Source organism: Sceloporus occidentalis, unplaced genomic scaffold, assembly GCF_023333645.1.
Source record: "Sceloporus occidentalis isolate IW3139 unplaced genomic scaffold, rSceOcc1.0.p SCAF_66, whole genome shotgun sequence".
Classification (NCBI taxonomy): Eukaryota; Metazoa; Chordata; class Lepidosauria; order Squamata; family Phrynosomatidae; genus Sceloporus; species Sceloporus occidentalis.
The window spans coordinates 2,678,681-2,701,838 of record NW_028317046.1 but is presented as its reverse complement, the minus strand read 5'-3'; the positions used below and the strand labels follow the sequence as shown (position 1 = coordinate 2,701,838).

General features: G+C 41.9%; 1 protein-coding gene and 4 non-coding genes across 5 annotated transcripts; 2 read left to right on the top strand and 3 right to left on the bottom strand.

Moving 5' to 3' along the window:
* Nucleotides 1-1,284: 1,284 nt before the first annotated feature.
* LOC149286871 (L-amino-acid oxidase-like) lies at nucleotides 1,285-23,009 on the bottom strand. Its single transcript, XM_089493682.1, has 9 exons — nucleotides 22,820-23,009; nucleotides 17,933-18,227; nucleotides 16,980-17,236; nucleotides 4,790-5,013; nucleotides 4,321-4,430; nucleotides 3,833-4,034; nucleotides 2,840-2,908; nucleotides 2,584-2,717; nucleotides 1,285-2,071 (listed from the first exon to the last, which is right to left on the bottom strand). The coding sequence occupies exons 1-9, from the start codon at nucleotides 23,007-23,009 to the stop codon at nucleotides 1,285-1,287; spliced, it is 2,268 nt and encodes a 755-aa protein (XP_089349808.1).
* Nucleotides 12,866-12,938, bottom strand: TRNAF-GAA (transfer RNA phenylalanine (anticodon GAA)). Its single transcript has one exon. It is a non-coding gene; the product is annotated as a tRNA-Phe (tRNA).
* On the bottom strand, nucleotides 13,913-13,994 carry TRNAL-UAG (transfer RNA leucine (anticodon UAG)). Its single transcript has one exon. It is a non-coding gene; the product is annotated as a tRNA-Leu (tRNA).
* On the top strand, nucleotides 14,287-14,359 carry TRNAR-CCU (transfer RNA arginine (anticodon CCU)). The gene has a single exon. It is a non-coding gene; the product is annotated as a tRNA-Arg (tRNA).
* TRNAF-GAA (transfer RNA phenylalanine (anticodon GAA)) lies at nucleotides 14,503-14,575 on the top strand. The gene has a single exon. It is a non-coding gene; the product is annotated as a tRNA-Phe (tRNA).
* Nucleotides 23,010-23,158: the final 149 nt, after the last annotated feature.

The window sequence follows — 23,158 nt, the reverse complement described above, 5'->3', positions numbered from 1 at the left end:
GTAATTTTATATTTCGCTATATGATTTATCTGTATGAAAATGTAAAACAAAATAAATATATTCATGTAAAAAAAATCATATAAATTGCATTAAAATAAATTTAAAAATATTAATGTTTTAATATTTTCTTTTATAATAAAGAAATATTAGAGAATAATAATAGAAAATCATAAAATATCAATTTATATATCTTGTAAATTAAAACTGTATAAAACAAAAGCATATAGCCATGTACCATACTGTATCATATTTGTAACATTTAACAACATGTAAGGCACAACATGTGGTTCTTTTTAATATTTTTAATATTTTTCAGATAAAACAACTCTGTGCAGTATATATATTTAAAAACATGGACTATGCCTATAACCCATGCAGAATTACTCATACATACATACAGGTTTATTGTTTTTCTATAACTCTTTTTAATACAAGAATATCCAAACATAATATTGCTTTAAAAAAACATTGCTTTTAAACATAGATATTATCTGACTTTTCATTGGATAAAATTTGAAGGAGAACTATAAATGTATCTAAAATGTGTTGACTGATTTACCATTTTATTGGGATATCTATGTCAACCATGTTACATGTGATAGGGCAATGTACACTGAAGTAGTCTTTTATGAGTAACAGAGCATTAGAGGCAGGCTTGGACCGACCATCATACCTGGAAACTCTGAGGGTTTTTGCCCCAATCTCAGGGTGAAGAGGCAGATTCTCAGGGTCATACAGACAATAGCTGACTTTTTCCTATTCCACCCCGCTGTGATCCTATATAAGACTCCCAGTACGTTATGGTTGATATTCCTGCTTCATTGCAGGTGAATCAAGTGTCTCTTTAAATAATGACAAGTCAAGGTTTCCATGAGGACCTTTACTAGGGCCACACAATCTTCCCAATAGGCTATTAGAGGGTTAATATAGGGTCAGCTCACTTAAAAAGTTCCCAGGTATGTTGGCCATCTGGCACAAAGGGCAAATACCCAGTGGGCTACTGCCCTGCAGCTCTCCATATGCCCCCGACCTGCCGCTCCAGCAGCAGATTGGGTGGCCATTGGCTGGATATGGCTGGCTGCACGGTACATGAGCATACCGTGTGGCCTGTCATATCCAGCGGACAGTTGCGCTTACGTAATTTGGTGGCCGCTGGCCTTAAAGTGTCTTGTTACCCCCAGCCCGGCCCTGATTAGACTGATCTTAAGAGGGGGTTATAATTGCAGGGCTACTTTGCATAAAAATGACTTGAATACCAAGATACCTCATCATATTCTTCAGAATTTACCCATGGAACAACATATTAGCATCTTTGTGGATTTCCCTAGCGGCTTTCAAGCCACTTTTCATAGATGTGTCTATCCAGCCATGAGGAACGGATGCATATTCCCCCGCAAAATATATTCTACCCTCGGGCTTTGATAATGCGTCATAAAGGTCACCAAACTGGTAAGGAGTGAAGTAGGCAAAGCCACCCATGGAATAAGGGTCCAGACTCCATTTCTTGACCAGGACCCTTGGACACATTTTTCTGATTTCTTCTTTAGGTATTTTGTGGAGAGCCTCCAAGTCTTCAAGCATCTCCTTGAAACATTCTTCATCACTGAGAGACGCAAAGAACATGGAATCGTCTGCTAAAGTATAGGAAGCCAGCAGGACGTCTTTTCCACCGGTGAAGTTGTGACTTGGGTAAAAGACGTATCGTGCAGGACGGTCAGTGGAGGACCTTCCACCGACTATTTCATCCCGCTCCCAAAATCGCTCGTTGCAAACGAGTAAGATTTTTGTGGCGCTGACGTAGTGGACGAAGCTCATAGCGTCGTTCTTGCTGTGACTGAGAGGTGGGGTGAAATTGATCCGTCTTGCGGCTTTTGCCGTGGCGGTGACGATCACATAGTCAGCGGCTAAGCTTGTGAGGAAGGAGGAATTGTTTTTGCGATACTGGGCGATGACCGTTTTCTGCCTTTGCGTGATTCTCTCCACCGTGGCGTTCAGATGCACGACGTTTTGGCCAAGGCGGCGGTACAGCTCCAAGGGCAGCTGATCGAAACCGCCGGTGATTTCATCGAATCTGCGTAGGAAAATGACATATTAAGAAAAAAACTCAACTGATGAAAACATCATAACTCAAAGTTGTTGATCTTTTGGCAACAAGCCCCTCAAGTCCTTTCTCCGACCTCGCTGTCCTTCTATAATGGCGGCTTGGAATGTGCAATGCTTTCCAGTAACACAGCGAGGCTAATACAGTGAGGGTATTAAACATGCGCGGGATAGACATACGGCTCCTGAATCTAAGACGAGACCAACGACTGATTAAGGTTTGAGTCTTTACAGCAGGAGAAACGGGCGACTAGACGGGCAGAATGAGTCTATGTCCTGGTGGGTGACATTCTAGCTCAGGTCTATGGAAGCACCCAACTGTATTCAGTACTTTCCAGTCCATCTCGGCTCTCTTATCTTTATAAAGAGGAAGCCGTCAGGTAGATATGGTAATGACTACTAAACACGCGGAAGCATTGAGATCATTTCAATTTCAATTCATAGATCATTTCCATTCCATCGACGTCCTGTTCTTTACTCTACCTGCTGTTGTTGAAAATTATTTCTCCCATAATCGATTCGATGAATGAGACGTAGTATTGACCGTTCATATTCATGTAATTTCCCAGCATTTGGATTGCGCCCCTGCTTAGACTTCCTTCTTCGACCAGAAATCCCTGTTTTACAAAAAAAATGCATCAAATCAGAGTCAAAGTTACCATTAATCTAAAATATTAACAGAACCATAGAATTTCCCAGCATATAAATCCCATACGTCGCACTCATGTAGGTACGTTACCTGTTTGGAAGTTTCATCAAATCTGTCCAGTATTTCAGAGCAATCTTTTCCATTCATCTGATTGAGAAGCTGAGTGATTGAAAAATAGGCGTTATTAGATACTTGGGCAAGGAGACTAAATGTACGACTATTCAGGGTGATTGTGTTAATGTCGTGTATTTTTATGGCATGGTCAGGGTCGGACTGGGGAAAATGAGGCAGTGCTGGCACTTTAAGGCCGGCGGCTGTCTCATGGCGAGAGCGCGGCTGTTGGCTGCATACGACCGCCCAAACTTAACGTTTTTGTGCTCACGTAGCCCGGTGTATCAGATGGCTAGTCCGGGCCTGGGCATGGCTAATTTTCCACAAGAATCCCCAAACCCTGAAGCCCCTCTTTCCTCCCCTGATGCCCCTCTCTTTTCTAGGAGCGCAGAATGCTTGCTGGGTATGAGGGGATCGCAGGGTTCTACAGCCCTAAAAGCCCCAATAATGTGTATAGAAACAGCCGAAAATGGGTTTATAAATTAAACGGGGTAAATAAACCCAATTATTCTTCATCTGAATACTTTAAGTACTTTAACCAGTAAAAGTATCAATCAGTCATTAGACAATGGGTCATAAATCCTTATTTAGAGCATCTGTGAAGCCCCACCCCTAACCACACCCCCCAAAAACAAAAGTATCGATTGGCAATTTGAAACGTTGGGTGTGATGCTATTGCGCAAACGCGATGTTGCGCAAGGATTGTATAATAAAGACCTACTTTCTCACGGCATGCAAAGTAATTGCAGTAATTAGAATCCCGTATACTCAGCCGGCCAGCAGCTCCATATAAGGTAATATTGGCCACGGACGTCTGCCCCAACATTACTCTTTAGCGATATTTCAACTTTTTGCCAAAATACGGATTTGCGTCCCATGAAGCCCAACTTGCTTTTCAGCCCAAGGGTTCCCAAAAGTTTAAAGATTTTTTTGGGGGGCATTTTTAGTGAATTAAGGTATGATGTCACTCACCCTTTCTACTGATTCTGCATACAACGCGGCAACAGATTTTTGTTCTTCTGCGGGCGTGAGATCAAACTGAAACTCGTTCGGCCTGTCCATGACTTGCTTCTGGGTCCTCCTTATGTTGTTAAACAAATACAGGTTGTCCACGTCCGACGTAATAAAGGGATTGAGTTTTAGTCCAAGTTGCTGAATGTATTCCCGCACAATCCTGTAAGAGGAAGCATTTAATGAATAGAATAACCAACGAAGAATTGGATGAAAGAGGGACTTCGGCTTAAATAAGAATGGATACGTTGGAAAGCGGTCGGAATCAGGGGTAGAGAAAGAGGTGACAGGGGCACCAGGGTCCACAGCAATTCTTATGGAAGACCATGGGACTTTGGGGTCAAATGTCCACCATAAAGCCCGTAGATATCTCCTCTTGGACCAGCTGGAGAAAGGGATGGAAAGGAGTTGTAAAAAGAGATGGGCAACCAAATGGTTTATACTGGTACCTGTGTGGGATGGGCAGACGCATGGGTCCCAGTTCGGCGTACCATCCTTCTGGATCTCTGTATGTCTCCACCCGACCTCCGATGCGGTTACTGGCCTCCAACACGGTCACCTAAGTAAAGAGAGCGTGGTTTACGGTGAGCAGAGGACTCGCGGGACAACCTCCTAATCCCTTCATTTTCCCGTTTAAAATAGGGATTTTTTCATAAAAATTTTTTTTTTAAACAAAGCAAAGCGAACCTCGCTCGTCTTCTCAGAGCGAAACCGCAAAGAACGCAGAGTAACTGGGTCTTGAAAAACGGGGCCATTTCTTTGGATTTGGATTCTTCTGTTTTTATGCATTTATTTTTTTAATAATTATTTAGGAAACTATAATTTTCTTATTTCTAAGCAGCTTCTGATGCAAAGAACATGACTCCTTATAAATGTATCAGGACAGGCAGGCGGTGGGACTGACCCCGCAGCACTTACCGTGTGACCGGCGTCCTGTAACGCTTTCGCCGCGCTCAGCCCGGCCATTCCTGCGCCGACGATAATAATGCTTTTCTTATGGCGAACCGTCTTGCTCCTGGGGAGGCCATACTTGGCAATATTAAATAACTCTTCATACTCAGGGTCTTCAAAACATTCCCCCAGTTCACTTAAATCCCCTTTTACTTGGCATATCGCGGCTAAAAGGATGAGCGAGAGATATCCTGCCAAAGGAACACAAAACCGTGAGTACATTTTATACACAAACAGGATCCGGTGGCACATACGTTTAAGTAGTGACCTTAATGTATTTACCGCTACCATTTCTGTTGAAAGGCTGTTCTACTCATCCACTACCTTCAATGTGTCCATGACTCAGAGAAGTCTAGAATGTTTATTGGAACACAGGAGTGATGGGAGTGATAAAGGGCCATTGGAACACAGGAGTGATGGGAGTGATAAAGTGCCATTGGAGCACAGGAGTGATGGGAGTGATAAAGAGCCATTGGAACACAGAAGTGATGGGAGTGATAAAGGGCCATTGGAACATAGGAGTGATGGGAGTGATAAAGGGCCTCTGTACGCCTATGAAGAGATTCCATTAAAAATCAGTCGCTTCCAGCTACAATAGTCATTTACAGCATTAACCCCGTCTGCGCTGGATCTCTGATCCATTTCATGTCATTTTAATGGAAAAAAAAGTGAGTTTCTTTCGTAAACAAGGAAAGTGACCCCAAACGTTTGATGTACTTTATGGGTCTGATCTACCGGCTTCTACTTGCTGGTAAGTCTAAGACCAGCTAAGGACAAACATAGCGGAAATAACTAGAAATTCAAGGACTAATAACATATGACGTCTCTCTGCAAGAAAGTTGCAGTTTTGCAAGAAAAGCTTCTGGCAATAATTATATAACAATATAAAAATACTTAATAAAAGTGTCCATGACCAAGTTCACAATACCAATAACATATAAATACAAAATAAAAAAATACCTAATGATGGTGTCCAAGACCAAGTTAATAAAAACAATAATAACAATAATAATAACAATATTAATAATAAACACAATGAAATCTAAATTGAAAAAAAACAATAAAACCACATAAAGATGTGCATGACCTAGTTAACAAAAAAAAAAAAGTATAAATATAAATGAATAAAATTGCTTACTGAAGGTGTCCATGACTCCGAAGGCCAGGTCCTCGTCCTATGTGCATCCTTTTCATGTCCTAGGTATTTATATCTTACCTGTCACAAGAATGGGAAGGGCTTGTACAGTATTACCTAACAAAAGCACCTCAGGAACACAAAGGCGTGCCATTTAGTTCATTGTATACCAAAGAAAATATGTTAATTTAAAGAGATGTCATTATCTGCCGGTTAACAATGTAGACAGAGAATTACAAGATCTCATTGACCCAAAGGCAAAGTTTGCCCTTTACAGTCATGATTGGATTAGAGGAAAAGAGAGGCAGTTACAGTTTCTGACCAGCAGGTGGTGCTATGTGGGGCATCACACCTACCGGCTCCCGATGGAGTTCATATTCTAATAATATTAAGTTTATTCACTAAACCATGAATTGTAGTGCGATAAAATAGTTAATCTCATCAAATTAACCACCGGGGTGCATGGAAATAATGTCCCAGACAATGGAATTATAACCGCAGCCAGTATCTGTGTGTATGCCTAATTTACTAGACAATAGAAACACAGAAACATACAATTTGCCTGCAGATCGGCCCCATTCGGCCCCCGTCTAGTCGCCCATTTCTCCTGCTGCAAAGACTCAAACCTTAATCGGTCATTAGTCTTAGATTCAGGAGCCGTATGCCTACCCCATGCACGTTTAAATCCCCTCGCTGTATTAGCCTCTACCACTTCTGCCTGGACGCTGTTCCACTTATCTACCACCCTCTCAGTAAAGTAAAACCTCCTTACATTCCACCTAAAAAGGGTCAAAACTACCTACCCGGCTACATATATCATTTTATTTGGATACAGTGTTAAAGGGTGAATTAATATAATTACTTGGAAAGGGGCAAAAAAGATATACATGCAGAGGAGGACTGGGGAAAACTAGCCGGCCCTGGCACTTTAAGGTCATCAGCGAGACATGAAGGCTACGAAACTGATTAGATAATTCTGGCTCCGTCATTGTGAGACATAAATCTGCCAATCTCCTCGATTAATGTAAATTTCTCCAATTAGACTGATTGCCAAACAAAAACAACAAACTGTTGGTCATGAATTAATTTCGTCTATTTTGAAGCTGCGGGGCAAATTAAACCAACTGGCCGCAGTCCGGGACGGACAAATGTGTTTATTTGTGTGTGGTATTGTGATATAACACAATATAGCCCCTTGCTGCGAAAGCATAAATACGTTAATTAGGTTAATCGCATTAGATCGAGATCATGAATTGCGTGTCAGTCCTTTGTTCCCATTTCTGACCTCGTACCCGGTTATAGCGGTGACAATGCAACTGTTCGAAAAAAAGTCCACTTTAAAACTTTTTTTTTTTAGTTATTTAGCAGTAAAGAAATTCTCATATTTTTATGCTATTTAGTAAAACCTGGAATATGGCTGTGGGTTTATTAGTTGTGGCTTCTAAATTAATGTGGGGCATGTACTTTATTTGAAAAGTGTAGCAATTTGAAATTTTGAGATACGTTCCTCTAAAGCATGTGAATTCCCCAACCCCTATTTACAAGGAAATCTTAATAAAATGGCATCCATAATATATTTTATCACAAATAGAAGCAGTGGGGTATTTATCTGTTGTCCTTTCTAGTGGCCGTCAAGCCAAGTTCTTCCCCTCCATCTTTAAGTCGGCAGCACTTATTAATTTGCCTCTGGAACGGCTCTTTTTCACTTTTTCCGTTTCTCTGACGGGCCAAACGGTCGGCCATATTCAGCCACTGGCATGTGGCAATGTTGGCCAGTGGCCAGCTGGGCATTTGCCTCAAGTACCAGATGGCCAGTCAGGCCCTGATTGTAACGGAATTCTGAACACGGAGGGAAGGACTGTTAGTTCTTGTGACGAGGAGGATCAGCACGGGGTGATCATGCCTGATAGTTTTAGCCAGCCTACAACTCTGAGCAACTCAGCCTTCATGCAAATCGAAGGGTTTGGCACATTCAGCCTAAAAAATTAGTTGCACAAAACTCGCAGAAGCTGATTTACCGGTGACTTCTCCAGATTGAGCAACATCAAGAAATGCAATTCCCAACGGGCTCGATGATGCCCTACTTTACGAGTTAATCCTCCAAAGTTGGTCTAGGAGAGCTTGTAGAGAATAGAGTAAAGGTCAATGTTGGGGTCATTATCCGCCAACTCTGTCCTTGGTGTAAAGCCCAAGGTTGAACGTCATCATGACCATTGTCTGTGGTCTTCCATGGCCATATGGTATGAGACGTTCTTGGTCTTATCAGTCCAACGACGTACATAATGTGTAGTAGCTCTGGGGTTGGAGTCAATGTGAGCATCATTCCCACAGCATGTTCTGCACGTAATGTATAATTAACATCCCCGGGGCAGCAAATCTACAGAACCCCTTAAAATGAAGAGTTTGATGACAACTAAGAACCGGTCGGCCCAACTCGTCCACCGGCTATCTAGCCTGGCAGGGTGATCGGGCTATCGGTTAACACTCATAATATGTAAACATGGTCTACACAGCTCGGGAACCTCTTAATCCGTGCGAATGAGGACAGCCATTCCTCCTGGGATCTGCATAAAGAGGTTGGTGGAATTTCCAGCGATGTGGAAACATAAGGAGGAAGTTTACTCAGGCGAAATAGAAAAGTTACGGCTCCTTTGGGAGTTATCTTGGGTCTGCGCAGGGCGCCGGAAGGTTAATGTGGCCGGTTTAATCCCTGCCTGCTTGACAACAGTTGATAGAATTCAGAACACCTCCTAATAAGGTAGGACCATTACTAGCAGTGATATGGGAGGCAGCAGCCCCTCCGTCAAAAGAGGGACCCTCGAGTGGCCTACAACATTAATACTCAGGGGGCTGCTTAAAAGGGAGTTCACTATGGCGGGCTGTGCCGAGTCAGCACAGTCCTCCCCCACCACGCTTCGTTTAGAAGGTGGCCGCCAGGATATGACATCATATACTAAAGTAACGGACCTTGGCGCGGAGGGGGCGGCAAGGTGATCTGCCCTGGGTTAGGACTAGGGGAGCGCCGAGGGTCGATAAATCTCTGGTTATTAGAACCATTTGGCTTCCGCCTTTGGCGACTACAGTAGAATCTCAGTGAGGGACTATTAAAGGGTTAATACTTATCGATCTGTAAGTTTATATGCGGCTTCTCGTCAGGAATCCATCGAACCCGAATGCAAATTTCCTATTTCCAAATGCTTTGAAACTGAAGGGCGAGACTTATAATTGCCGTCTGCGTGATCCGTCCGACGCTACACCCAGTTACTTTGTGACTCTATTTGCGACAAACCTTTTGGGGAAATGGTGAAACACTTACCAGAATTTAATAAAGAAAACAGGTTTTACAGGCTTTGGGGTGCTCGGCAGTTTCATAATAGCATAAAACGAGTTACAAATCAATGTTGCAAAATGATGTCTTTTGCCCCGCCAGAGGTTTCTGGTCCCGCGAGCAGCGAGGAGCATTTTCCCAAAGAACGTGTTTGATGGACTCGTCTTCCCGGAATTGTCAGATACGCTCCGTTTAATGACAGCCTATAAAAGCGGAGACAAGTAGGAAGTCTCTTCTTCGGGAAGCACGTCCTCTGTGGTAAGATGACATCATAGCCCGGGGCTATGCCTGCGCGGGAGGGTATAAAAGGCGTTCTGTGCATATGATGGCTGGGATGTCCCTTTAACGCAGCAGATCATATATGAGGTACAGGACAAAGCCATCAAAAGAAGGCTGTAAAGCATAAGGGTCCCATCATATGAGCATGGAAAGGATCCAGATATGGTGTAAATACCAACCATGTTACATGGGCTGTAATGCATCTTACCACAAGCAAAACGGTGGTAATTTTTGGATTGGAGTCAGAAAATGAGATCTCTGCCTCGTGTTTCTGCTCCCCCAGTTTGTCTCCTTTGAAAGCATGAACAGGAATAGAATTCATCGTGTTAGCCATGGAAAGACGTTTCCTGAAGATGACGGTTTATTAACTAACTGAATTGCATCAGATTGCAAGCTTACGTGACTACTATATATGCTTCCTGCTATCTGTAGAGAAAAGTAGGGGAGGAGGAGGAAAGAGAGACAGAAATTACATTTTCTGATTCATTAGAAAAGTCCATGTTCAATGGATTCACATATAGCCAGGGGCATTGACAGGCAGCGTAGCTAGAACCATAATGCCCTGGTGCGAAAATTCCCCCAGGCCCCCTTCGACTTCACCAACATGTCCCAGAGTGCCAGGTTTGCCACCAAACAGTTTGTCAGTGCCAACTTTGTCCTCAAGCAGTTGGTCTTTGTTATCTTGTCTGTGCCACCTTTGTCTCCAGCTTGTCTGAGCCATATTTGTTCCCAAACAGCCTGTCTGTGCCATCCTAGCCCCCAAACAGCTTGCATGAGCCCTCTTAGCCCCCAAACAGCTTTCCTGTGCCTTCTTTGTCCTCAGCAGTTTACCTGTCTCTCTCTCCCTCCTTGCAGACTGATCCAGCATGCAAGGAATGGATGGGATGTTTCTTCCTGCATGCTGGATCAGACAGCGTGCAGGGATAGAGCGCGAGAAATGATCTCTACACTCTCTGTGCCGCTAACTGCAGGCGTTACCCACCTGGATGCAGGATCGGGTCGGCCAGTGCAGGAACCCAATGCCCAGCTGATTGAGCTGCTTTCCCTCCGGCACATCGGGTTAAGAAACGCTCCTATAATTCAACATATCAGTAATTAAGGTGATAGTTTGCCCCAGTTTTTTTTAGTGTTTGTTTGTTAATATACAATTGGGAGTATTCACTATCATAACAGCACAATTGATGTATTGTATTGGGTCATATGGGCTGGGTATTTCTGTAATCATTAATTATAGAGTAAGTGTCGGATAGATGGATATACAGATGTTTCAGTAAGGTTTGGCAGCTCTATCTAGGTGTGACCCAAAGTTCTTGGAGAGAATTCCCACTCAAACTCATTAAAATGTTCTTTCTTTGTGCTTCATGTTGGGGGAAAAATACATAAGAAATGCCAAAACCAGCGGCGGTGATTACAGACACCGTGGGTTGTTGAGTGAAGATCTTTCCCATGAACCAAATTTGCGTCCACACGTTCTCTTTTATTATAAATCTTTCCATCGCTAGCGACCGGGTCCGCACGTGAAACCAATTAACATTCTAAAAGCTTAACTGGAAACTGTCAGAGTGTCAGCTTTATGCCTAATTACTAGATTCAATTTAACTAGAGCTTCTTTTACTTAAGGGAAGCTGAGATTTGTGTCAAAACTAGCATTATCTAGGATTATTCAGTTTCTTGTCTAGGGCTTTAAGTGCCCCCCCTTAAATTCAATGGGAGGCTTTCTTGCAACGTATTGGCTGCTTCCATCCAATTAGTGGGCCAGATCATTGGTCCATGGAAGAGATGTGAAGCTGCAGCTTCCACCGGAAGGTCCTTTTTATTTCTCAGCATTCCTTGTTTAAAGGGCTGCCTGGGACACCGGACTGTCCCCTTAACTGTGAAACGACTCTTGGGAATCTTGGGAATTAATCTTTTGCTTTTCTTTTTCTTTCTTTCTCAATAAAGGTGGATTCTTCCTCATCACAGGAGATTTGAGAAGAAGGATCGTCACCATCACGTAATAGACTGATCACACGCGCTAATGCATGCAAATCAGATGAATATTAAGTTGACTCATTAAGTTGCTAAACCAAATTTGATTTTTGTGGTGGACGCGGTTAATTCATATTCTGGGCCATATTCCTGCTTAACCCCTTAATGACAAAGCCTGTACATGTACAGGCTCAAAATGCATTGTTTTCAATGGGTTTAGGGACCGCCCATTGTCTTTAAGGGGTTAAATTACTCACTAGGGAAAGTGGATCCAATACTCACTCTAATGCCATACACTAGTACACACACTCTAACCTCATACACTAGCGTGGGTTAATAGCGTGAAAAGGGTGAAATGGTGCAGTCGATGGTGTCCGAGATACGAAGGGTTAAAGTCCATTCATAGGAATCACAACCAGTGATTATGACAATGGCTCTTATTAACCCAGGGTTGTGACAACCATATTGACCTTAACACCATACATTTATACGCACTCACTCTACCACACATACTCACTCTAACACTACTTACACACACTCTAACACCATACACATACTCACACTCTAACTCACACTGAACTTTCACACACTAACACACAGTAACTAACCTAGGGGTAAGCCTTTCTTTACAGGCAGCTTGGATTTGGGAAAACTGCCATATCTGCTTTAATGTTCAAAAATTCTAAATAATTATAGTATGTGCGTTCAGTCCAAATGGATAGGCGCATGTAACGATTATTATGGTGAGTGAAGAAGTGGACTCAAAGGGTTACAATTGTTGTGAAATGTGTCAGGTGTGGAATGCTGTGAAACATGTATTTTTTCAGCCATATTGTCCTGGAGGAGTACCCACCCTAATACATGCAACACTGACAAATCAGGTAATATGAAAGCAAGTCAGTGTTTACAACAAACAGAACACATTTCAACTTTCAACTATTCCTTCAATAACAGTTTCAATAATCAAAATAATCTTTTGATCCCTGTTGTTGCAAACTTGCAATCTTGCCAGCAGGTGGCAGTATTTGTGTGTAAATAGTATACAGCTTTATATAGCCTTTAAAACAGAAAGAAAGAAAGAAAGAAAGAAAGAAAGAAAAAGAATCAAAGAAAGAAAAAGAATAAGAGAAAGAAAAAAAAAGAAATAAATACCTGTATTATTCTAATTTAGATGGCAACTTACCAACTTTTCAGATCTTAAAATTTCTAGGTAATTCCTTTAAATTTAGGCATACTTTGCCTGTTGATAAAAATGTAGTATCTCCTATGTTATTCTTTATTTACAAAGAAATATTGTCTTATATGCTGTGAAAAAATGAAAGTAAAAAACATTTGCCGAAACCCGGGATCGAACCAGGGACCTTTAGATCTTCAGTCTAACGCTCTCCCAACTGAGCTATTTCGGCAGTTGGGTGTGATGAGGATCACTTCAATATTCCGGATATAGCCGATCAGGGATTTCTTAGTAAATATGTTGATGTGGGATCCAGAACTTCTATCTATGTTAAGTCATGTTTTCCAAATCACATCATCCATCTTTCCCTGAGCACTGACTTTGCACCGACACAAACTGTTCCCATAAAGCCTCCCATTTTTAAATGCCCTCTCGGTCTAGTGATGCCCCTGTTCTTACCGAGGCTAGAATCTAATAAGATGTCCGCCGCCCAATCACCACTCAGAGCCCAGCAGTTATTCTGATATAACATTTATTTACTTGGCTTATTGTTATTATTATTATTGAATTTGTTGTTCAATGAACTCACTACCGCAAAGCATAGCGTTTCCATGAGACGTACCTAAGCCCTTGGTTTTTAATACATTTACACCCAGTATGTTTAGGAGGTGTCAGGTGGTGAAACTGGTTCCAGAAGGGGTGCAACTGGAGACAGGTCGCCTAATGTTGGCCCGACATGGAAAATAAGGAAAAAAAACATGTCCTGTTTTGACACTTGGGGGGGTATTTTCTGTTGTGAAGTGCCAGGATATGACATCATGTTTAAGCAATGAACACAGGATGCCCTGCGTGCATGTGAAAAATACCCTCCTTGAGGTAGGCACGAGAGCAAGAAGGCAAGGTAATTATACATCAATTTTCAAGAAATATAAAATATAATGTCATGTTTATGAGCAATACAAGGTTGCGCCACTGCCTGGGCTGGTAATAGTCAAAATCAGCTTTTTGGGTGGAAATGGAGAGAACAGAAGTGCTTAGCTGTTCATAGTTTAATTAATTTCTACGATTTAATTTGGAGCTCATAACATGCGTTTTATTTCATAATTACACTATGACAATTATTTACTAAGCTAGTGGTTGGCTGGTGTGGGGACAGCGCCATCTATGGGAAATAGGATGTAATTGCAAAAGCAGCAGTTTGCATAATGGCAGCGGTGGGATTCGAACCCACGCCTCCAGGGAGACTGGAGCCTAAATCCAGCGCCTTAGACCGCTCGGCCACGCTACCAGTGGTGTTCGGCTGTCGTAGAATGAATAATTCTGCATCAGCGTCTCTTGTGTGATTCATTCTGAAATCGTAATTATCAGTAACCAATCAGGTTATAATAATTATCTTATTTCCGCTAAACAAATGACCTCACGAGATGTTACACACTAATCCAACCGAAGCAGAATATTGTTTTAATTGTATTCAGGAGGCAGGGTTTGCATTTTAATTCACTGTAAAAGGAAATACAATATAGAATCATTAGCATCATATATGGTATGGAAACACGGATGAGAAGTACACTTTAATGTGTGCCCCAGTGGCCTAATGGATAAGGCACTGGCCTCCTAAGCCAGGGATTGTGGGTTCGAGTCCCATCTGGGGTGTGATGAATTTATTTTTTTTCATTTATTTGACAAACCTTATAAGATAAAAAAGCTTCGAACTATCAGATAATATACTGAAAGCATTACTAACAATAAGTGTCACATAATTGACAACATCCTTACAGCGTGACTTTCCTATCACTGCCGAAATAGCTCAGTTGGGAGAGCGTTAGACTGAAGATCTAAAGGTCCCTGGTTCGATCCCGGGTTTCGGCAGCTTTTGTGTCTCACCCAAATCCTCCATAATAGTATTCCCTACAATGATGACAATTATTTCAACTAAAATCTCTTTAGAGCTTATTATTAATTTATTGCTGTTTATCAGACATCTCCTGCTATATTTATGTTATTAGATGATACATCATACATTTCACAAATACATTATTTTTTTTAACATGATGTTATATTAGTGTTTTGTATTATTTATTTTGGTAACGTTCTTGCCCGTTTTTGGACCATCTCGAGAAAATATGTCGTTACATAAGCTTTGGAGACCTTAGAGGTTTCTTCATGAAATGTAATGAACGACCTCAGAGGTCCAGACAGCTATTCTATTTTGTGTTGCAAAAGGCTGCGGAATATGATGGCACCATATAAATCAATACATAATAATATCCATTTTTCTTGTTGAAGGAGCTCTGACACAAAGCTCGTACATTTTCATTAGTGATCAAAAATTCCAGAGAGCAAAATAAAATAAGATACATTATTTTTCTAATACTTTTTATTGCATAAATAGCAATATAAAGGTCACAACATCACATAAAAAGTCATGTAAAGCCCCTCCCCCTGCACGCTCTCCCCTAACCACACCCCCTGATGACACCCCTTTTACAAAAGTGCCCTTTTTTGGTAATTTGAAATGCTGGCAGTTATATAAAAAAAAAGTTATATTTCTGCATCCACATTCTGGTGATTTAATGTCAATCTGTCACACATGACATCATACAGGCAGTTGTTGGGGTTGTCTTGGTGACAGAGACGGCATTTACTAATCTACACAGGCACCTTTTACATGTAATAAACGTGTTACGTGTACTAGGAAGTTATTCAGTATCTACTTATATATTTATATATCTACAATATTTTTTAAGTTCTCATCAAAAACCAGACAAAAAAGAGAAATTTTGGGCAATTCCCAAGAAGGCAAGAAAATCATACGCGTGGAGTCAGTGACATATTTATCTTTGGTGTTGCCCTAGGCCAGATCCAGGACAGCACTGTCTGAAGCCCCTTCCTTGCTGCCCCGCCCCCAATAAGTGTATAATGCCCTTTAATTTGATCGATTTGAAGTCTTTTGCACCAATCGGCACATTAGAAGAAAATGCTAAGGAAGCTGCAAACATCATAGAAAAGAAACCGCTTGCAACATGTCGATGTGTCAACGATGACTCCGGGAGAACATGTCACAAAGTGGTCATCTTGATCTTTGCGTTGCTTAGTCCATAAAGGCTCACTGGATACCAGTGATTATATCCATGCGCAAGATTCCCAATCACACCGAGCACTGCTTGGCAAGGCTGGAATCGGAGCTGGAGCTTTCTTCCTGTACAGGGAGTCTGCACCTTCCTGAATTAATAAAGAGGAGAGAAGAAAAAGTCTTAGAAGCAAGCGTGATAGAGTTAACCCATTAAAATCTACAATCTGGGAAAAACTGGAGTTTAACCATCTCCTCTTACAGTTCCGTATCTATAACTCTTGCAGAGTTGTTAATGTGTATGTTGGACAGAGAACGATTTCCATATGGCACATTAGGGAGCCATAAGAGACACTTATGCATCTCTATAATAAGACAGACTTCAGTAGGGCAGCAATTCATTCTTCAGCCACTAGAGGCCGCTGGTTACGCAGGGACAAGACAGACTTGGGTAACTAAGTGAGTAACGCAGTATGGCATCGCATTGGTTGCAACTGAGAAAGCTGAGCCTATGGTTTACAGCGTACAGAGGGTGAGTGAGTGGGAACAAAGGGGGGAAAAAGCAACAAAGCGAATTCAAGAGAAAAAAATGAGAGGCGCAGGTAAGAGTTGCTTGGTTGGGAGTGGAAGGTCCCTGTATCTCTATGCTCTACCACAGAGAGAATGAGAGGAAGGAGCAATAAATAGACTACACCCTGAAAATCTTTTAAATAATTCTATTGAACGAGTTCACATTGTAGCTTAGAGCAGCCACCGGCATCTAACACAAGGCCCTCTGTATTACATTGGTCACGTTACACTTACTAACATACAATCTTCTGTTCCCCTTTTTGGGTTTTAACCGTATGGCCATCATTATGGTGATTCCCCCAGAGACGAAAAGCAGAAGGAGCCCAACGAGAATTAACCACAGGGTACCTGTGATGGCAAAATAAAATACAGTTACACAAAATAAAGAGGGGGTCGTGGTTTAAAGAAAGAGTCGTCGCCCCCCCCCCATTATCAACAGAAATGGAAACAAAATTGTCTTATAAAACATTTGTCCCTTTTAGGTTTTGACCGCCCGCAGTCCGTCCAGAGATCCTAATCATGGAATTCTAAATGGCAAATTAGAGGAACTTTACTGGAGGAACAAGCGATCATCTAGAAACATCTGGTGGAATCTCCGGTGGAGACCAAGGACCTCTTGCGGATTTTACTGACCCCAATTCATAAATGGTCCAGGAACATTGCTGTCCTTAATCGATACGTCATTATTTTTGGTGAGGGTTGTGTGGTCCTCCTTGTTGAGGACGCTGGCGTGGGAAGAGTTTCTTTTGGAGCTGCTGGAAGCCGTTCCCGTGGTCCTGTGGTTAGAGAGCTTGGCCGTGGAGGTCCATTGGTGGCTGGTGGGTTTAGTACATATCGCATCTGAAACGTCTGTCCCCGGCGTCTGAATCTCTGCACCTCGAGCGCTGCAGCTGTTACAGGGTGAAAAAAAATTCAAAGGCAAATGATGCGTGCAACGGCGGAGTCTCACGGAAATCGAGGGGCGAAACCACAACTGTCTACCTTTTTATTTTTTTGTCAGATTTTTTTTTTATACAATTATAATGTTAAGTTTGTGTTAAAAAATTAAACAATTCCATTTTATTATCCTGATTTATTATTAATGTATTATTTATATATATTTATATTCTTATAATTGATTGTTCTAAGATACAGTTAGGAACTTTGTTTCCATTATATGATGGAAACCGTGAACCAAATGGCTCAACACCTTCATCATTAGCTTTGGGTTATTTTTTTCATATTTTTTGGCTGAATTATAAATGCAGAGGAGGATTGTCAGCCTTTAGACTGGGGGGGGGGGGAGCCAATATGGCCCAGGAATAGGGTGGTCCCAAAAACAGCTCACATTAACCAATCTTGCTCAATAGACATTCACCAAAATGGACCACACAGAAAAGGAATGGAGCACAGAATGGACCCCGTCAGCGTGTAAATGCTTCAGAAGGTTCTCTTTAATCCAGATGCCCTAATGTTGAAGAAATTTAAGAAAAACAAGCGTGCTACAGAGGTTCAAAAACGTTAAATCAGATCAGAGGTGGGGGGGCAACTGCGTCTCCCTCCGTTTAAAGATAATCAGAAGGTTCCGCGGTTCCCGTCACACTTACTTGGTCCACGGCTGACATACGCTGTTCTCTTGGCTGGAGAAATGTCCTTGTGGGCACGGCACGCATTCTGTAATAAAGACAGCGACATACGACATGTAACACGGATGGTGGCGGATACCTTGTTGCCCAGCTTGTTGGTGGCCAGATTTACCAAACTTGCCTTTTGCTAGCAGTTGCCTTCCTTTGGCGCACCGGCAGGCCGTCTCCCTCTCGTTCTTCTTGGAGCTTCCCTTTGGGCAGCGACACACCACCCCGGAGCTTTTGTCACACGGCTTCTCCTCGATGCTCCCCGTCCCTGCAGAACATCCGCGACAAATACAGACGGCGTTATCGCTTGGAGGAACATGGTCGTTTTTTTTTATTTTCATGTCAAATTTTATTGTCCTTGAAAATGTTTAATTGTAAGTTTTTCTATGTTTAGTCTCTGATAAAATATCACGAAAACATCTGGATCCGCCAGCGGAGATCTGCGCTCAGCGACCAACGGAGACTTTGAACCAGGATTTAAACTTAGTGAAAATGCCACAACCTCCATATTTCCCCAAATGGTAACCCCCCAGCGCTGTATACAGTAATATAACCCCCAGCGCTGTATACAGTAATATAACCCCCAGCGCTGTATACAGTAATATAACCCCCCCAGCGCTGTATACAGTAATATAACCCCCCCAGCGCTGTATACAGTAATATAACCCCCAGCACTGTATACAGTAATATAACCCCCAGCGCTGTATACAGTAATATAACCCCCCAGTGCTGTATACAGTAATATAACCCCCAGCGCTGTATACAGTAATATAACCCCCACGCTGTATACAGTAATATAACCCCCAGCACTGTATACAGTAATATAACCCCCCAGCGCTGTATACAGTAATAACTCCCCAGTGCTGTATACAGTAATATAACCCCCCAGCACTGTATACAGTAATAACCCCCCAGCGCTGTATACAGTAATATAACCCCCCAGCGCTGTATACAGTAATATAACCCCCAGCGCTGTATACAGTAATATAACCCCAGCGCTGTATACAGTAATATAACCCCCAGTGCTGTATACAGTAATATAACCCCCAGCGCTGTATACAGTAATATAACCCCCACGCTGTATACAGTAATATAACCCCCAGCACTGTATACAGTAATATAACCCCCAGCGCTGTATACAGTAATATAACCCCCCAGTGCTGTATACAGTAATATAACCCCCAGCGCTGTATACAGTAATATAACCCCCAGCGCTGTATACAGTAATATAACCCCCAGCACTGTATACAGTAATATAACCCCCCAGCGCTGTATACAGTAATATAACCCCCAGCGCTGTATACAGTAATATAACCCCCACGCTGTATACAGTAATATAACCCCCAGCACTGTATACAGTAATATAACCCCCAGCACTGTATACAGTAATATAACCCCCCAGCGCTGTATACAGTAATAACTCCCCAGCGCTGTATACAGTAATATAACCCCCCAGCACTGTATACAGTAATAACCCCCCAGCGCTGTATACAGTAATATAACCCCCCAGCGCTGTATACAGTAATATAACCCCCCAGCGCTGTATACAGTAATATAACCCCCCAGCGCTGTATACAGTAATATAACCCCAGCGCTGTATACAGTAATATAACCCCAGCGCTGTATACAGTAATATAACCCCCAGCACTGTATACAGTAATATAACCCCCCAGCACTGTATACAGTAATATAACCCCCAGCGCTGTATACAGTAATATAACCCCCAGCACTGTATACAGTAATATAACCCCAGCGCTGTATACAGTAATATAACCCCAGCGCTGTATACAGTAATATAACTGATACAGGGCTGTATGTAGTTGATCAGCCAGCACCCCAACAACATCGATCTGAAAGTATGAAAATATCTTTCTCTATAATAAGACAGACTTGGGTGACTAAGTAACTGGGTAACACAGTATGTCATCGCATTGTTTTTGAACAGAAGAGCTCATAACGCTCGTAGCGGTGAAATGATACACGGAAGAAGAGTTTGAACCTGGAGGTCCTTCCAACAAATCGTTTTAACTGAGAACATGAGAACCGATGCCCAAGAAAAGCTTGGCTATTAAAGCAAGAAAACGGGGAATTATTTGGTGATAAAAATCAGAGATTCTGGGTGGGTGATTAAGACTGAGTCATTCTATTGCTTACCACAGATAGTGTGATACGGGGTGTTTGTCTGGCAGCAGCGTGATATTTTAGGAAACAGATTTGCTGATACCAGTAATGGTGGAAGTGAAGGGAAGTGATACATGCTGTATATCATCTATCGCTTCCAGCTTACCGGCGTCACAGTAGTAGCACTGCAGACATGGGTTTCTCGTGTTGGGGGGGTTATAATGCCCCTGAGGACAAGGAAGACACTTGGGCTTTGAGTTCTTTTCCGTGCAGTCCTTGAGAATATACTCTCCTGGAGATGAAAAAAATGACAAATATATATATATATTGTTAGTCGCCGTCGCTGATATCTGTGAGGTTAGAAATGGCGAGTTATCTAACTGGAATATAGTTATAACGAACTGGTAGTTATGATGCGTCAGGCATATGACATCACTAATCCCCCGCCGGTATCATTTACGCAAGCAGCTGAGTTATATCTTAACCTGGCACTTTAAGGCCGGCGGTCGGCGGCTGGATATGCGCAGCCACATGCTTTATTCTTACGGTGATGTACCCTGAGAATCCGTCCATTCACCCCAAGACCCTAAGACCCTGAGACCCCGATACCCTGAGACTGGGGTAAAAACGTTTCGTTCCAAGAGCTGTTCATCATGTTAAAGGGACACTCCAGCCATCCTATGTACTTTACAGTATATGAAAAAAATGTTCATTTTTTCTCCCATTTTCTGTACAGCCCCCCCTCCTCTATCCATTTGCCTCATTCCTTGCCCCCGGCCGGCCTTCAGGAGCTGCGTTCAGCCAAATACATCTCCTGCTTGTCAAAAGTGGTGCGAAAACCTAAAAAAAAATGTAAAAACCTAAAAAATTTGATAAAACCTAAAAAATGGGCGAAACCCTAAAAAAGGTGCAAAAACCCCAAAAATGTGAGAAAGTGGTGAGAAAACTTGCGTGATTCTGAATCTTAAAACATAAAATAAGTTTAAAAAAAAGGGGTTTTCGCGACTTCTGATAACATTGTATCACTTGTATCACGGCGGGTTTTTTTCACGTTATGGAAACAGAATCTGGTAAGCAGGAAGTGGAACTTTTTGGTTTTTATCTGCAGGAGCGTTTCCCAGGGCGACGGTAACGGCTAAAATGATTCACGTGTCGAGGAGTAAGAACTCGTGGGCTGAGATGACATTTACTAAGATGGATTAAATCGTTTTCGCTTTTTTTTGCCGCAGGTACAAAATTCCTTCATCCTCTCGCTCGCCGCCATCATTTTTTCTAATGGAGTTTCCCCAAAATTTGGAGCAGAATTTAGCGGATGCGCCAAAAACACTACTATTTTCATATTATATTTTATATCGCTATGTATTCAACGTACAATAATACCTGGAGGCGGGGGAGGGGCAAGAATGACCTGAAACGTCATCCTCTTCCCAAAAACTCTGCAGACGCCAAGTCATAAAGCAAGGCTCGAGATGTCATTTTAATAAAATTCTGATTGGAATCGGAGTTTTAATTATTTATATAATATATTTAATTATTAATAGAATTTTTTTCAATATTTAAGGTTTTTAATACACTTTAGGTCTAGGCTCGCTAACATACTAAAAATAGAACTTGGTCAGCAGAATGTATAGATCAAAAGTAGCACTTTTTATGAATTAATCTGCGGAGCTTTTACTTTCTTAATTCTTTGAGCCCCGAAAAACTCGGCTGCGTTTTCAAATTTAGCGGTGTGTCTACGTAACGTAATTATGTAATGTATTTGTTTTTTTTAATAATTTTTTGCTGAACCAATTTACTTTTTTAGAATCGTCTCTCTTTTTATTTGCACGTACAGAAGTAAGGGGGAATCGCTCCTCTAGTCAACTAAAGAGTTAAACCGAAATAATGCATAGAAAAGAAATCTTGAAATAATGAGTGGATTAGAAACATTCATAAATACATTCCCACTCTGCAACAATCCGAATTATTAGTGAAAAAATAAAAGTTATGTTAGAAATGACATCATCCACAGGGGATGAGAGAGAAAAGAGAGAAGGGATGGGAGAGAGAGACGGGGAGAGAAGAGAGAGAGAGAGAGGGGATGGGAGAGAACCATTTAAATACGTAAAGGGATTTAACAAAGTACGGGAGGGAAGTTTATTTCAAAGGAGGAGAAAAATTACAACAAGAGACCGGAATCTAACACTAGAGGATCAGAGACTGAGATGGAATATAAGTAAATTTTACTTTAATGAGAGAGTGGTAGAAAGGTGGCACAGCCTCCCAGCAGAAGTGGTAGAGGGGATTTAAACATGCATGGGATAGCTGGGATGGCTGGAGACCACATTAAAAGGTGTTACCCCCAAAGGATCTCCTCCCCCACTTTATGCCAATTGCAAATTGAAAATGGGCATAAAAAATAAAATAACATTTTTACACAATACCTAGAAGCTCATATAAAAGCCTAAAAATCTAGTTGAGAAACGTTTTCTCCCGTTTCTCCTCGGTCACCTTTAAGGTTCCGCTGGTGGTTTTCTGAGCGCATCTTTAGAACCAACGCTGGGTAACAAAGTATCGAGTGCTTCGAAAACCATTCGATTTAAAAAATAAACCTTTATAGGAAGGAAAATATTCCGGCATCCCTCTCTTTCTCCCATAGAGGCTACAGAATTTTTTAAAAAAATTTAAAGCTTTTTTAAAAAAAAATGTATTGAAATAATATTTTTAAAATGATTTTTCCCCATAAAATCACCGTCTTACCCGCACTGCAGTAGTCGCAGCAGATCTCTCTCCCGGATAATTGTATGGGGTATTGGTGACCGGGGCAGGATGCCCAGGTGGCGAGCGGGACGGCCAACAAGATGGTTGATAGCAGGTAGATACCCGGCATCTCTCTCTTGTCGCTGAGGTTCGTTAGTGAAGAGGAACTGACAATCGCAGTCGATGACATTTCATTCATAAACTTTTTGGGGGGAGTGGCTGCAGAATATGCAAATGAGGAGGCAGGGCTTTCGTGCTACAATCCCACAATGTTCATTTATACTTCTTTACGTCTCGACTCCTTACAACGTATTCATCTTATTTGCATTTGGGGATTTT

Bases quoted from the DNA above. Each gene is read 5' to 3' on its own strand.
- LOC149286871 (XM_089493682.1), bottom strand. From the start codon at position 23,009: ATGTCATCGACTGCGATTGTCAGTTCCTCTTCACTAACGAACCTCAGC. The intron at 4,431-4,789 runs GTAAGTGCTGCG...CTCTTTACTTAG, and splicing joins TACAGGACGCCGGTCACACG to GTGACCGTGTTGGAGGCCAG. The intron at 4,035-4,320 runs GTACCAGTATAA...TTCCTCTTACAG, and splicing joins CGTCTGCCCATCCCACACAG to GATTGTGCGGGAATACATTC.